Raw genomic sequence first — 14,052 nt, forward strand, 5'->3', positions numbered from 1 at the left:
AGACAGAGAGAGGGAGGGAGAGAAAGAGAGAGAATGAGCAGGGGAGGAGGCAGAGGCAGTGGGAGAGAGAGAGAGAATCTCATGCAGACTCCCCACTGAGCACTGAGTAGGGCTTGTTCCCACCACCCTGAGATCATGACCTGAGCTGAAATCAAAAGTCAGATGCTTCATTGATTGAGCCACCCAGGGACCCTACCACATCCTTTTGTTTTACTGTCTCCTGGCACTTGGTACTAGAGAGATGATATTTATTTGTGATCATATAACTCAGTTTATTCACTACCTACTTCCTCTGAAATGTAGATACTGTGAGGACAAAGCTGGGACTTTGGGACCTAGTATGGTGCCCGACTCATGGAAGGTGCTCAGGGAAATGAAGGGAATGGAGGGATGATTGTGTGGTTATTGAGCCAGTGGAATGGGCCAGGAGGCTGAGAGAGCCAATTCTATGATTGAACTGCTGGTGGCTGGGGAGGGTCACGTTCTATCTCCCTCTGGCCCCAGCCCTGGGTCTCAGTCTCCTCATCTGGAAGAGGGAAGTTACACCAAATCTACGATTCTCAAAGAATCCAAAGGACCCCAGGAATTGCTGCGATGCCATCCAGTGCCAAGGTGAGTCCTTGTTCTGCATGACTATGCTCGTGTCAACACTCTGAACTCCACCCCCATTCTAGCCAAGGCTGAGGAAGATGCTTGCCGTGGCCTTCGGTTGGCCTGTGTATGTTCTGCAACAGGGAATCATGTGATGTGCCATAAACATTCTGAGATATTAAACTCTTGTGAGGACCCAGGAGCTAACCCTGGCCCCTCAGAGATCTAGCAGGTCACTGGTCTAGGTGAGATGTTGAAAGTTGGTCCATGAGCAAGACTTTAGCTCCCAGGGCCCTGGGAGTCTATGAGCTAGCCTAGAGCCAGGATTGCAGGACTGGCCACCTGCAATCCTGAATATTTGGAAACTTGAATGTTTCCTAAGTGCTCACCCTGGACCGGCTCAGGTCTAGAGGCATCCTGGGAAAAAGTGTCTGCAGCCTCTCTCCTGGCCACCCCCTGTCAGACAGCTCTGGCTCTCAGCACCATGGCTGCCTCGCACACCCCACCCACGACTACTGTGGGAGCTGTCGGCTGTGGGTGCCGCCCTTTCCGGTGGGAGGCCCCTGCATTCCAGCTGTCCCAGGGGCTGGGGCAGTGGACTTGCTCTGCTGATAAGCGGGACCTCCGCCACAGTCAGAAATGCTCTCTTTCCAAAAGGGGTGACTTGGAGGTCCTGTACAGAGCTCTATTCTTGGGGCTGGACACAGAGGAAGTCCCTCCAGGGCTCAGCCAGCATGCATGGGGTGAAGTGGGGACACGAGTATAATGCTGGGTAGTGTGCTTCTTAGGAGGGCTGGAAGTGGAAGTAGAGGCCAGGAGTAGGTTCAACAGAGAACAGAGACGATCAGAGCTATAAGGGGCTCAGACACAGCAGCCCAGTCCCTCACAGATAAGGCCGGGGGCAGGGGGCATGGGACTTGCTGTGGGTCTCTCAGGCAGGTAGGAGCTGAGAGACAGTGGAGGGGATTGTGTGTCCCACTTTCCTTAGCTCAGCTACAGGAGGAGAAATCATTAGTCATGGCTCTGAGAAAGGACACGTAGCCCACCTCTGTGAATCCCGTAGCTGACCCTGAGGGACAGGCAGGGGACCCGAGGGCCTCTTTGGTGCCAAGGGAAGATGAGTGCTTCCAATTCTGAGGCGCTGAGCTAGGCATGACACCCAAGGGGAGGGCTGCCACTGAACTTGGGTCTAGGTTTCTCTGTCTCTGGCCCTACCTGGAAGTGGACCCAAGACCAAGAGCTGCCCCAGAGGGTCTTACCCTGTCTAACTCTCACTGTGGAAAATCCATAATACATACTGAAAATCCATACTCATACTGAAGAGTGAGCCACCTGGCTCTGCCAGACCAAAGGCCCCCATTTGTTCCCAGGTGAGTGATACTCACATGACTAAGGGGCCTCCCTGGGGCTGATATTTCTTCCCTGGGGTCGAGGGCAGCCAGAGAGCTAAAGCTGTGAAGATGGAACCTGTCTCCAGGGCCCGACTGAGCCTCTCAGTCCTCTTTACTTGGGGGTGGTGGGCACTGGGCCTTCTCCTGGGGCCACCCGCTGACTCTTGCTGTCTCTGCCACCTGGCTTACCCTAGGAGCTTTGGCCTGTGAACTCTAAAGAATCTTCCTTAGGCACCCCTCGAATGTTTCGTAAGTACCAAGGAAACCCAGAAAGAAAATTCTAGCCGCGGGCTGGCAAGTGGCCGAGCCTCCGAAGTACAGAATGCTGATTCTAATGATCTTTTTCTCTCCTGTGCTTCCCAAACCTGGCTGCAGGTCCCTTCATAGGGGACTATTTAAAACTTGCAGGGCCCCGGGCTTAGTTCAGGCCTAATGAATTAAGTCCTAGGTCCAGGCCCTGACATCTATCACTCTGGTTCCAAACAACGGCTGGTACTGGGACAAGCTTTCTCCACTGGGGTGCAGGGCCATCTTACCTGTCCCTCCATACACCGGGGAGCAGGCAGGTGGCTTGCCCAAGTTAGCCTTCACACAGCCCCCTCTCTCACTCACTGGCCACTCCTAAGAACCATCACTCTGTTCTCATTTCTAGTCTTGGGTTTCCATCCTGCTCAGAACTATGGTGTTGACAAATGCATGAGACTAAGACCACCCCCCCAATACTCCCTTCAAGGGCTGACATGCACTTCTACAAGGCCCCCACATCCCTGCCATGGGAATAACCCATGTTCGGCCACTGTCTAGGAGGTGACAGTTCCTAGGAGGCACCCATGTTCCAAGGGGAGAGGGTGGTTTAGGTCTGGGGGGTCCTGACTTGACTCCTGCTCCTGTATCACTGCCTTAGGATTGTAGGAAGTGGCTTTAGGCTCCCCAGTTCGGTTTCTTTATTGGCAAAGTAGGAATAATGATACCTGGGTTGTCAGGAGCCTCAGAAGAGAGTCTGTATGACCAAGGGCTTTCTAAGCCAAGAGCAGGGCGTGCTTTACCCATCCCCGTTCTGCTGCTTGCCAGCAGTGTGCCTTTGCGTGCATTCTCTAACCTCTCTGAGCCTCAGAGTCTTTGTCTGTGAGATGGGGATTGTAACAGTGGCCCCGTGGCCCTGAGGATCGAATGCGGTGATACACATAATGGGCTCAATCCAGAGAAACCTCCCAGCAAATGGCAGCTTTGGCTCCTAACCGTGGAAACTGAGGCAGGCTCTGCGGGGAGTGGCTGCTCCACATCAGGTCTAAGACCTGGACGAACAGCCCAGGGCAAACCCCTCTGGGTGCCTCCATCTGAGGCTTGCTCCTGCCTGCAACCGCCTGCCCCCAAGGTCCCGGGGAGCTCCTCTGCACCAGCAGGAGGCCTGGAGCCATCATGGAGGAGAGGACCACTTCCTGTCTGAGAGCCTGGTGTCCTTCTCTCTGGGCGGTTCTACTGGGGCCTGACACAGTTTGGGTCTCTGGAGAGAGCCCCCAGACAGTCCTGTGGCTGGAGGGCTGGAATGTGCCTCTCCGGAAGTTTCTGAGATGGTTATTTCTGCATTGGAGCTGTGGTCAGGAGGCCCTACACATTCTTGAGGAGGGACAGTGAGTCCGTGCCAAGCTGGGAAGCCTCGAGCAGAGATGAAGGGGTCTGAGAGCCAGTGTCTGGGGTTGTCCATGAAGGAACTATCCACACAGTATTGTGTGACAGTATCTTCTCCAGCTGAGTGCTGCCCCCAGGGCTCCTGCATTCTATCCATAAAACTGGTTTCAGTCTGGGCTCCAGAGTGGCCTTGTGGCCCAGAAAAGGAAGTGTGGTGACAGGAGTGCAGGAAGCACTCCCAGGGGACTGAGGTCTGCGGGGTGACCAGGGTGAAGGTGAAGGGAGATGGTCAGGATTCAGGTTCATCACCCCCCGGCCCAGCTGGAATCCTGGGGGTGCCTACTAGTTCAGCTGGGGTTATGAGGGAACCCATGGGTTCAACCAATGTCAGGAAGGCACTTGCTATCTAACTAAGGTGATCCACTGCTTCAGCCAGGGTCACGAGGGCACCCAGTGGTTTGACTGGGAATATGGGGGCACCCACTGTCAGGATCCAGGCAGGAGAACACAGGCTGGGGACTGCACTTCCCTCTTTCCTGTGCAGCCAGGTCCACCCACCAGGGTCCAGAAGTCAGCCCCTGGAGGGGCTGCCCCTGCCACTTTCCTTGGGTACACTCATGCCCCATGCTGTTCCCTCATCTAGAAAGTTCTCACACCCCATCATCACCTACCAGAGTCCTCACTCCTCATTCAAACTCCCTCAAGTGCTACCTGCTACAGGAAGCCTTCTCAGCTCCCTATTCTGTGTCACTCTAGTAGGACTTAGCATATATTACATTCACCTTGTGGTTTCAGGATTCCACTCGACCAGAGGCTCCGTGGGGAAGGAGCTGGCTCTTAGTCATCTATTCTTTCCGTGCCAACTATAGCGCCTAGTACTCAGGAGATCTCAACAGTATTTGAAGGTTTAGGGGTCCCTCTTCTAGTATTTGGACTCTCCAGGCTGTCCCCTGGAGAAGTTCAAGAAATCAAAGAATCTCAGGGTTGGGAAGAATCTTAAAAGCCATTTATTGTAACCCCCGGTCTGATATATGGATAGTGTGACGATCTTTTTGAAACATCAATCTGCTTAGGTTAAAGCCCTTAGTTATAAATCAAATGTTAATTTAGGGGTTGCTGTGAGGCATTTTGTAGATGTAATTAAAGTCCATAATCAGTTGACTTTAAGGAAGGGATATTATCTTAGATAATCTGAGTGGGCCTGATTCAATCATTTGAAAGGGTTTAAGAGCCAAGCTGAAATTTCCCTGAAGAAGAAATTCTGCCTATGGATGGCAGCTTCAGCCCATGCTGGAAAGACTTCCAGCTTCCTGATGATCTACTCTACGGATTTCAGACTTGTCTAGCAGCCACTACCATCACATAGGCCAATTCCTTGTAATATGTCTCTTAATATATATCTCCTACAGGTTCTGCTTCTCTGATGGAATCCCAACTGATACAGATATCCTCTGCAGCTTGCCCACCCAGTGTTCTTGTATGCTTCCTGTGATGGGAAAGCTCACCACCTCACAAGGCAGCATAGTTCATTTTTGGTCAGCTTCAACTCTAACAAGTTATATTTATACTGGACTTGATTAAGTCTTTATATGAACTTGACCTACTGGTGCTGGTTCAACCCCTTGGGCCCAATAAGCCCAAGGTTGGTTCTTTTATCTTGTAGCAGCCCAGCAGATATTTGAAGGCAGCATGCATGCTCTCCACACTTGTCCGTGCCAAGTCTCCTTCATTTGGCATGCTGCTCCCCTCCTCTGACTGTTCCCCAGGTTGTTGATGTCCATCTTAAAGTCTGGCTGCATTCCACGCCATTGCTGACAACAGGATGAGTGTATCTAGTAGCCATAGGGTCACGGGCCTGGAGACCTCCATTGTCCTTTGCTGTATGGATCCCAGCCCACAGGAAGCTGGGGGCTCTTCTTGAAAGAAGAAATGAGGGGCACCTGAGTGGCTCAGTGGTTGAGTGTCTGCCTTTGGCTCAGGTTGAGCGTCTGCCTTTGCCTGGGGGCCTGGGATTGAATCCTACATCAGGCTCCCCACAGGAAGCCTGCTGCCCCCTCTGCCTGTCTCTGCCTCTCTCTCTCTGTGTCTCTCATGAATAAATAAACAAAATCTTCTTTGAAAAAAAAAAAGAAGAAATGACACCAAACCTCTCTTAATGGTGACTGGAGGCTGCGCTGCCCCTTGGGTTTGGTGTAGTCACCATGAGGTCGGAGCCAGTAACCCACTTGGACATTTAATCTCGGGCACCCATCTTCCATGGATCTGAGGAGCTTCCCTGGCAGATGGGGGAGGAATAGAGGCCAGTTGAGGACAGCAGATGCCCGTTTGCATGCTTCTCCATGGGGCAAGCCCTTCTCACTCCTCTCCTCCCTTCTCCCCACCCACATGACCACAGTCTGTGGGTTCAATGCCTCGTTAGCCTCCATGGCTGGTTCTTGTGGGGCAAGCCACAGCCTCTCTCCAGCCTCAGAGTAGGGATCCACCAGCTCTTATGCCATTGGCTCTCATATTCCACAGCCAGATTCCTAGGGATTTTTCGAGCTCTACACATTCTTGTTCTTAAAACCATAGTCCACACTTCAAGTCTATTCCCAAAGTCAGGTCTCCAGGTTGTTTAGATCCTCACTACTCAAAGTGAGGACTATGAATCTACAGCATCATTGTCCTGGGGGTGGGGGTGGGGGCTTGCTAGAAATGCAAAAATCTCAGGCCCTACCCCAAACCTACTGATCAGAATCTGCATTCAAACAAGATCAACCAGGTCTTTCCCTGCACAGTGGTGTTTGCAAAGCATTAATGTATCCACACTGCTGAGCAGGGCTTCTTTGGTTCCCCTGTGGAGAATCTCCTCTGTACAGATGGGAAGACTGAAGCATTCCAGGGAAGGGTCTGCTCCTCCCACGAGTTCAGGGGCAGCAGAAGAGAGAGAAAGCTGGAGGATTTGTCTAAGGGGGGAGAAAGAACCCTGTTTCTAGCTCCCAGGCAAGTCTCCTGCTTTGAATTCCCAGCAGCCACGTGCCCCCTCACAAAGGGGTCCTGTGTGTCACTGGAGGAAGAAGGGGGACACAGGAGCAGTGAGAGGCCAGCGTTTGTGAAGGCAGAGGGTGGGAGCTTGGCCGAAGCCTGGCAGGGGCCCCGGGAGGCCACGAGACCAGGAAGACTGGAGCTGATGGCTCTAGGTGGCAGCTGAGGCTGGCTCTGGAAAACGGAAAGGTGAAGGTGTGACATGCGCAGTAGCTGGGGTGGGCTGGCTCAAGGTGTCTCCAGGAGCTGCCTGGGAACCATCTTAGCAGGGCAGTTTCTGGACAACGAGGAAGTGTGGACCAGCCAGGAGGTGGCGGCATCACTGGGACCCTTGACTGCTCTCTCTGCAACAGACAAGGGTCTCAAAAGGCATTTGTCATGTGGCTCTCTGAGGACTGGAGGCTAACAGGAGGGTCAGGAGGGGACCCAGGGCAAGCAGAAAGGCTGGCTGGCAGCTTGCTCTCTTCTTTAAGAGACTGCAGGGCAGGGGGGTGGGTGGCCGGCAGGAACACCAAGGGAGGCGTCAGTAAACAGGGCTTCCAGGCAACTCTGAAACTAACTGTTTCAGTGAAGCCTTGGCCATGTCCCTTCTACGATCTGAATTTCAGCTTCCCCCTCATAAAGCAAGAGGGTTGGAGCTAAAAATCTGATTTCTCTTTGGGCTAAATGTTCTTGAGGGCTCGAGATCCTGATGCTGAGGCCACCACTGAGTGTCCTGCATGGACCCCGGTATCCCATCCTGCATCATTTGTGACATTCACAGAAGGGACAGCAGGGGCTCCTTGAAGGGGTAGTGGGGAGGGGCCGCATGGCTCTGAAAAGATACTCCCTATGGCCCTGGGGGTAAGCCCTGGCGCTATCATTTTATATTTGTAGGATCCTGGGCCAATTTTCTAACTTCTCTGAGCTTCCCTGTCCTTGTCCATAACAGAATGAGAGGCCTGCCCTCCCAGGGCAGCCGTGGGAATGCAGGCTGTGAGGAGTGCCCCAGACGTGGCCTGAGATGTTACAGACACATGTCAGTTCCCTGCGTCCGTCCTGAGGCAGCGATGGGGCATGAAGGAGTGCCCATCTGGGTCTCTGAGAATGTTCTCCGTCATTGCTGGGTCTCTTCCCTTGCTGCTGGCTGACTGCAGGGAAATCACTTTTACATTTTTTTTTTTTATTACAAAATCAACTCACAGATTCACCGTTTGTGCTGCCAGCTGAAAGCTGTTTATAGTGGTGATTTGCACTACACTCATCTGTGCTTGTTTATGTTTTCTTTGAAAATACTTATTGTGTTTTTCCTGTCCCCACTCCGGCCAGGCGTGTGTCTTCTATTTCTGGTCCTATTCTTGCCCCCACTCACTCCATGTCTCCGGCCCCAAACTGTGATGTGTGGGAACTGGACATGTAGGTAGGAGGCATGACAGTCACAAGGACCTCTGATCAAATATGCCCTCCTTGTAGATGAGGAAACTGATAGTCCTAGAGGACCAGCAAGTGACTTAAGTGGAGCCGGAATTTTTGCCCCTTTGCTCCAATCCAGGGAAGGTCCTTCTACCACTGTGAACCTCACCGTTCCTGACTGGTCTTCTGCAAGGTCCGTCTGCTGAGAGGAGGGAACACTGCCCCTGAGCTTGGATGTCAGGCAGACTCCAGGCATGGGTAGGATCTGGAAAGCCTGGGTTGGGGGAGTAGGATTAGGAGAATACAGGGAAGGGTGTGGCAGCCTCTGGTCCCCAACACCACTGTCCCCCACGTGTTAAGAGGAGGTAGCTGTATTCTTGGTAATCCTTGGGAAACCAAGCAGTTTCCTTCTGTGGGGGAGTACTAGTAATAATACATGAACGATAATGTTAATTACACTGATCATTACAGATATTGCTTATTAAGTACCTACTCTGTACCAGATATTTCCTTTATATTATCCATTTCATCCTGGGAGGCAGATATTATTCTCCCTATTTTGCAGATGACAAAATGAGCTCAGAGAGACTAAGTAACTTGTCCAAGATCACTTATAACTAGTGGCAGGGGGCTGGGGGAGGTGAGCGGAGAGGCGAGCTGAGGGATGAACCCAGGCACTCTGGCTCCTAAGCCAGAGCCCGCCTTCTTAGACCACCACAGCAAAGGCTTGTGCGGTCCAAGCAGAGGGGTGGCCTGTGAACAAGGAGGAAGGAAATGCTGACTGAGCATGGGCAGTAGGACTATTCCCAGCTGGGCTGCCCCTCCATCTCACCCCAGCAAGTCAGCAGAGGACTGGGAACAGTGGAGTGAAAAGCAACCAGAGGTCTTGATGCTAAGAGAGATGATGGGTCGTGAGGAGAACAGGCTGGAGTGCTGGAGAGAACTCCAACGGGAGCACCCAAAGGCCTCGGTTCTAATCAGGGTTGTACTTGCAACTTTCTGTGTGACTTTGGGCAAGTCACTCACCTCTCTGGGTGTTTGGATGATTGCTGATGTCTCCTTTCACTCTTTTATTTGAGGACTCTAGGATATATTGGGTGGCAGGTCACTTCTGTACTTTCCTCCTTCTTGGAAAGATGTAAAAAGTACAGGTTCCTTCATGAGCTGCCTGCTTGAATTCACAAGCTAATGACTCCCAGGCCACGTGGTGGGTGATGGGAACCTGTGCTCAGCTGAGAACAGGCCAGAAGCTGAGGAGAGAGCAGAACAGGTTTTCTGCCCTAGCTCCATCAGCTGATCAGTCACCTGGCCTCTTGTTACCTTAGAACCCTGAGGATTACGGGGGCCCACATGGGAGAAGAGCACCTGTGAGCCCACGGCGGTCTCAGGGAGAGCCTGGTGCTGGGCACAGCTCTGCCACATGGTCTGGGTTGGTCAGGGTGGGGGTGTTGGGGAGCAGCGGGCTGGGTGCAGTGTGCTGGAGCAAGAGGAACTCTCCTGGGAAGGACTTTGCCAGGGGAAAAGACAAGCCTTGGCTCCTCGGTGCCCTTAGGATACAAGGGTCTGGGCTAAGTTCTTGAAGTGGTGAAAGAACTGGCGGAAAAGCTAGGGCATGGGAGTCAAAGAGGCTCAGTTGAATCTGGGCAGGTGCCACACTTTCAAGTCACAAGGCCAAGCATGAGTCATCTACACAAAAAGCGTTAGTTTCCTCTGCTGAAAAATGGGGGTAATAAGGGTAATAATGCCCCTCTTGAGGGGTTGTCAAGAGAACTGAATGAGAGCGTATAGAGCCTGACCAAGAGTAGACAATAAATGGTGGCTGTTCCCGCTGCTCATAATAAGAACAAACAAGAGGCATCCTGAACGAGTGGAAGGAGCAGAGGCCGGGAGTCAGGTTTGGCTAACCTCTGGCTGTGTTACTCTTGTCACCTCTCTGGTTCCTTATCTGTAAGAGGAGGGGGTGGCACTAGCTGATCTTGAGTCCCCTTCCAGCTCTGACAGCCTCCAGGCTATGAATAGATGGGGCTGGGGCCCCGGAGGAGTTTAATGACTCAACAGCCAGAGAGGTTAAGCTTTCCCAGAAAAGAGTTTCCATTTGCGTTTGATGAACTTAGGGCACAACAAAGAAAGGGTTTCCTGGCTGGGAAGCCAGGGATGAGGAAGCTGGAGGAATCCTTGCAGCCCATGGAGACTGTGACTAACCAGGTGAATGACTAACTCAGACCCTGCCGACCCGCAACCAATCAGGGCTGCCTGAGAGCGCCCTGCAAGCTGGCATCACTGAGCACATCCTGGCCATGCCAATTGCAGCTGGCTCTGGGCTTCCCAGCATATGGAGGCAGAAGAAGCAGCCAAGAGACCGGCAGGGAAAGAGCACTGGGCTTGGAGTCAGAAGACCTAGCTTCTTGCTCTAACTCGGCTGCTCACCAGCTGCATGACTTTGGGGGAGTCCCTTCCTCTCCTTGTCTCTCCATGCCCTCATCTGTGCCATGGAGCTAATAATACCTGCCCTGGCATCTTTCCGGAGTGGCAAAGGCTGAGACTCAAGAGATGAGATGAGTGTGCGTTGTGATCAGTAAGTGGGAGGTTCTGTCATTTTTCTATCCCAACGTCCCAATGAGTCAGGAGACCTGTTTCAGTCCTCAGAGGGGTCAGGTGGACAGAGGATGTTGCCTCTGGGTTTGGGGTCACCATCAGTTTCATATAGGGCCTCTTCCAGCCATCAAATCACAGCCCAGACAGGCTTGTCTTAGAGCAGAGCCCCTGTGGACGGTTTCCAGCCAGATGGTGTAGCCAGAGAGAGAGGTGACAAAAAGCCAGGGATGGTTGGGTGGGGCAGGAAGTGGGCAGTGCTTTTCTGCCCCCCTCCCCAAACCAGGGTGGTGCTTTAATGTTGTCTTTCCTCTTGCCCAGCACTATATCAATAAATATCACCAAAGGCACTCTGTCTGCGTCTACCCCCAGCTTTTAGCATCTGTCTGGGTGAGGACTACAAGCACTTTGGGAAAAGGCAGGGATGGAGGGGGAAGAATGATGTCCTTTCATTTCTACACACCTTAAGCTCATCAATAGCATTCTCTGAGTGCTCATGTGTGCCGCAGGGTACTGTGCCAGCACTGGGAGAACAGAGATGGGAACCACAGGGCACTGCCCACATGGAGGTTAATTGCAGTGTGGTTAAAGAGACAAAACACATCCCCTAAAATGTAAATAACTGCGCAAGAGAGCCCACACTTGTGTCACTCAGGTTGTCTTGACAGTGAGTCCTGCAGTTGTCTAGAGTGGTGGCCTGGGATGGTCTGGAAGACTTCAAAAAGGATCTGGGATTTGAGCTGGACCTGGAAGCTTAGCTTGGACAAGACAAATAGAAGACAGAAAAAGGTGTGCCAGATAAGCACACTTAAAGTGTTCTCAGGAGGCGGTATAGCTGTAGTGGAGAGATCATGTCAGTAAGAAGTGAGAAATGAAGTTGGAGATAGAGCCAGGTAGGAAGGTCCTTATCATTTGGGATAGGGAGCATGGACCAGATTCCACACCAGCTGGAGGGCACTGAGGGCTTCTGAGAGGGTATTGGTATGGTGAGGGCTGCACTTTGGGAAGATTCTTTGTGGCAACATTGTCCAGGGGAGCTTGCTTCATGCGGGAATGAGGCTGGAGGCAAGTCAGCTGAGTAGTTACTGTGGAGCTAGGGACCAGAGGACCAAGAAAGGGGACACATAATCAAAGGCACGACTTGTGGGAAGAAGGGGAAGGCCTAACTTGGTGGTTCAGTGCTTCTGAAACCCTGGCAGGTGGCAGAGAAGTGAGAGAGGGGAGGCTCCTTTCTGGGCAGGTCTAGGTCTGACTATTCTGCTGTAAACTCACAGGGTCAGCAGGACCTAGAGGTGCCCCCATTTGGGCCACATCCAGTCCTGGGGTCCTTTTCTTCCTCTTCCAAAAGCAGAATCTGGAGACTACATAGCAGAACTCCCCATGGACCCCAGAGAGGAGTGGAGCCTCGGGACAAAGTCTTGCAGTGGATAGACTGCAGGAGCAGTGTCCAGTCCTGCTTTTTACCCCCTCAATTCCTGTGGATCCCAGGAAAACACTGCCATCTTGTTATGGGCTATGCCAAGTGGCAACGAGCCCCTGGGAGCTCAGCCAAGGCAAGGAGGGGGACCAGAGAGAGGAGAAGGAATGGGAAAGATGGAGGCCTGGAGGCATCCCAATGGCTTTGGGGGAAGGTGGGCTGGGAGCATGCCAGCACTGGGAGGAAGGCTTGAGATCATTTCAGCCAACCCCTCATTGTCTGGAGGTGAGCCCATGATCCAGACAGAAGGGACTTGCCCAAGGTCATATAGCAGGAAAAGTGATGAAGCTCTGCTGGAATCAGAGACTTGGGAGCTGGTGAGGTGTTTACTCCTATCTGGACACCTCCCAATAGCACTGGAGATTCCTTTCCTGGATATCCATTTGTGTGCTTTGCGTGTGCATGCCTGTGTCTGCCGTGTGTGTGCTTGTGTGTGTACCTGTGGGTATGTGTGCGGTGCCTATGTTGTGAGAGAGTCTGGGCGTAAGTGTGGCCTGCCCCACCGCTGTTTGGAGAAGAGAACTGAGGCCATTCCTGCAGGGTGACTGTTTTCCTGGGACAGCAGAGAAGGCAGATAGAGCTGGATCTGGCTTCCAGCACCAAATCTGCTGCCCTAAGAAAATTAAAGGCACTGGCTGGCTGTGCCCAAACTCTGGGAGCTGGACACACACACACACACACACACACGCACACGTACACGCGCGCACACACATACACACACGCACACCACTCCAAGCTGCACTCACAGAGGCAGTTAGAGGGTGTTTTAGGCACCCAGCGTAGGCAGGAGTGCCGCCGAGTGCCAGAGTACCTGCATCCACACGTCTCCCTGGAGCCCCAGCCGGTGTGGACACGCCAAGGTGCGGAAGCCCATCTGCCAGGGACACGGAGTGGCGCGCTCCCCGCCGCTCTACACCCAGCTCTGCTCCAGGGCCTGGCGCGGCCACACCCCTCCTCCCCAGCCTCCGCGAGCCGTTCCTGCCCCTCTCACACACTTCAGAGTCCCCTGAGGCCCTCGCGCAGCCTGGCAGGGACAAGTTAGGGCTGGCCCGGCCGGAGAGTCAGGTCCGGAGCCAGGAGTCGACGCCTCCCCCGAGTCCCGTCCCCGCGGAGCAGACAAGCCAGGTTGAACTCGGGTCTCTGGCGGCGCGGGGTTCGGCGCCCAGCCGCTCTCCGGGGATCCCCCCAGCCCTCGCCGTCTCGGGACTACCCCGGGACGCGTCCCCGCCCCCCCGTCGGCGAGTAGTTACCGATGGTGGTGATGACGGTGATGGCGAAGTAGAAGGAGCCGGCGAAGCGCCACTGCACGCCGGCCTTGTGCGGCTTGAGGCGCAGCACGACGCGCTCCAGCTCCTCGTAGCCGCCCTGGCTGAGGTTGTAGCGCGCCCGCAGCTCCTGCTGCCGCAGCTCCAGCCGCTGCCGCTCGATCATCTCGGGCTCCGACTCGAGCGCGTCGAAGACCGCGGCGCCCACCAGCAGGTAGGTGAAGGTGCACACGATGAGCGCCAGCGTGCGCACGTTCTGCCGCTTCATCGTCCCGCCCGAGCCGCCGCCGGCCCCCCGGCGCCCCCGGCCCGCGCCCCGGCCCCGGCCGCCGCTGCTGCTGCCCCGGAGGCGGCCTGGGGCATGGCTGCGCTCGCCGCTCCCCGAGCCGGGCACCCGCTCCGCGCCCTGGGCCGCCGCCGCCAACGCCGCCGCCGCCGCCGCCGCCGCCGCCGCCGCCGCCGCGGAGCTGTCCCTTCAGCACCACCCACCGCCCTCCTCCGCCCGGCCCCGCTCCCGCCCCCCGCCCCCCGCCCGCAGGCCGCCTCCTCCCGCCAGCCCTCCCGCCCAGCCAAATAAGGACTGGGGAGACGCGCCGAGGGAGGGAGGAGGGGGGCTGGCGGAGGGGGAGGGGAAGGGGAGCGGGCGGGAGAGCCGCGGAGAGACCGGGCTGGACCGAGGGAGAGAGACCCA

General features: G+C 54.5%; 1 protein-coding gene across 1 annotated transcript in view; it reads right to left on the reverse strand.

Moving 5' to 3' along the window:
• KCNK3 (potassium two pore domain channel subfamily K member 3) overlaps positions 1-13,804 on the reverse strand; it is a 38,193-nt gene extending 24,389 nt beyond the window's left edge. The window contains exon 1 of the mRNA XM_041755256.1: positions 13,347-13,804. Coding sequence (XP_041611190.1) covers positions 13,347-13,629 — 283 coding nt within the window. The 5' untranslated portion in view covers positions 13,630-13,804. The remainder of the gene's footprint in view (positions 1-13,346) is intronic.
• Positions 13,805-14,052: the final 248 nt, after the last annotated feature.

Source organism: Vulpes lagopus, chromosome 5, assembly GCF_018345385.1.
Source record: "Vulpes lagopus strain Blue_001 chromosome 5, ASM1834538v1, whole genome shotgun sequence".
NCBI lineage: Eukaryota > Metazoa > Chordata > Mammalia > Carnivora > Canidae > Vulpes > Vulpes lagopus.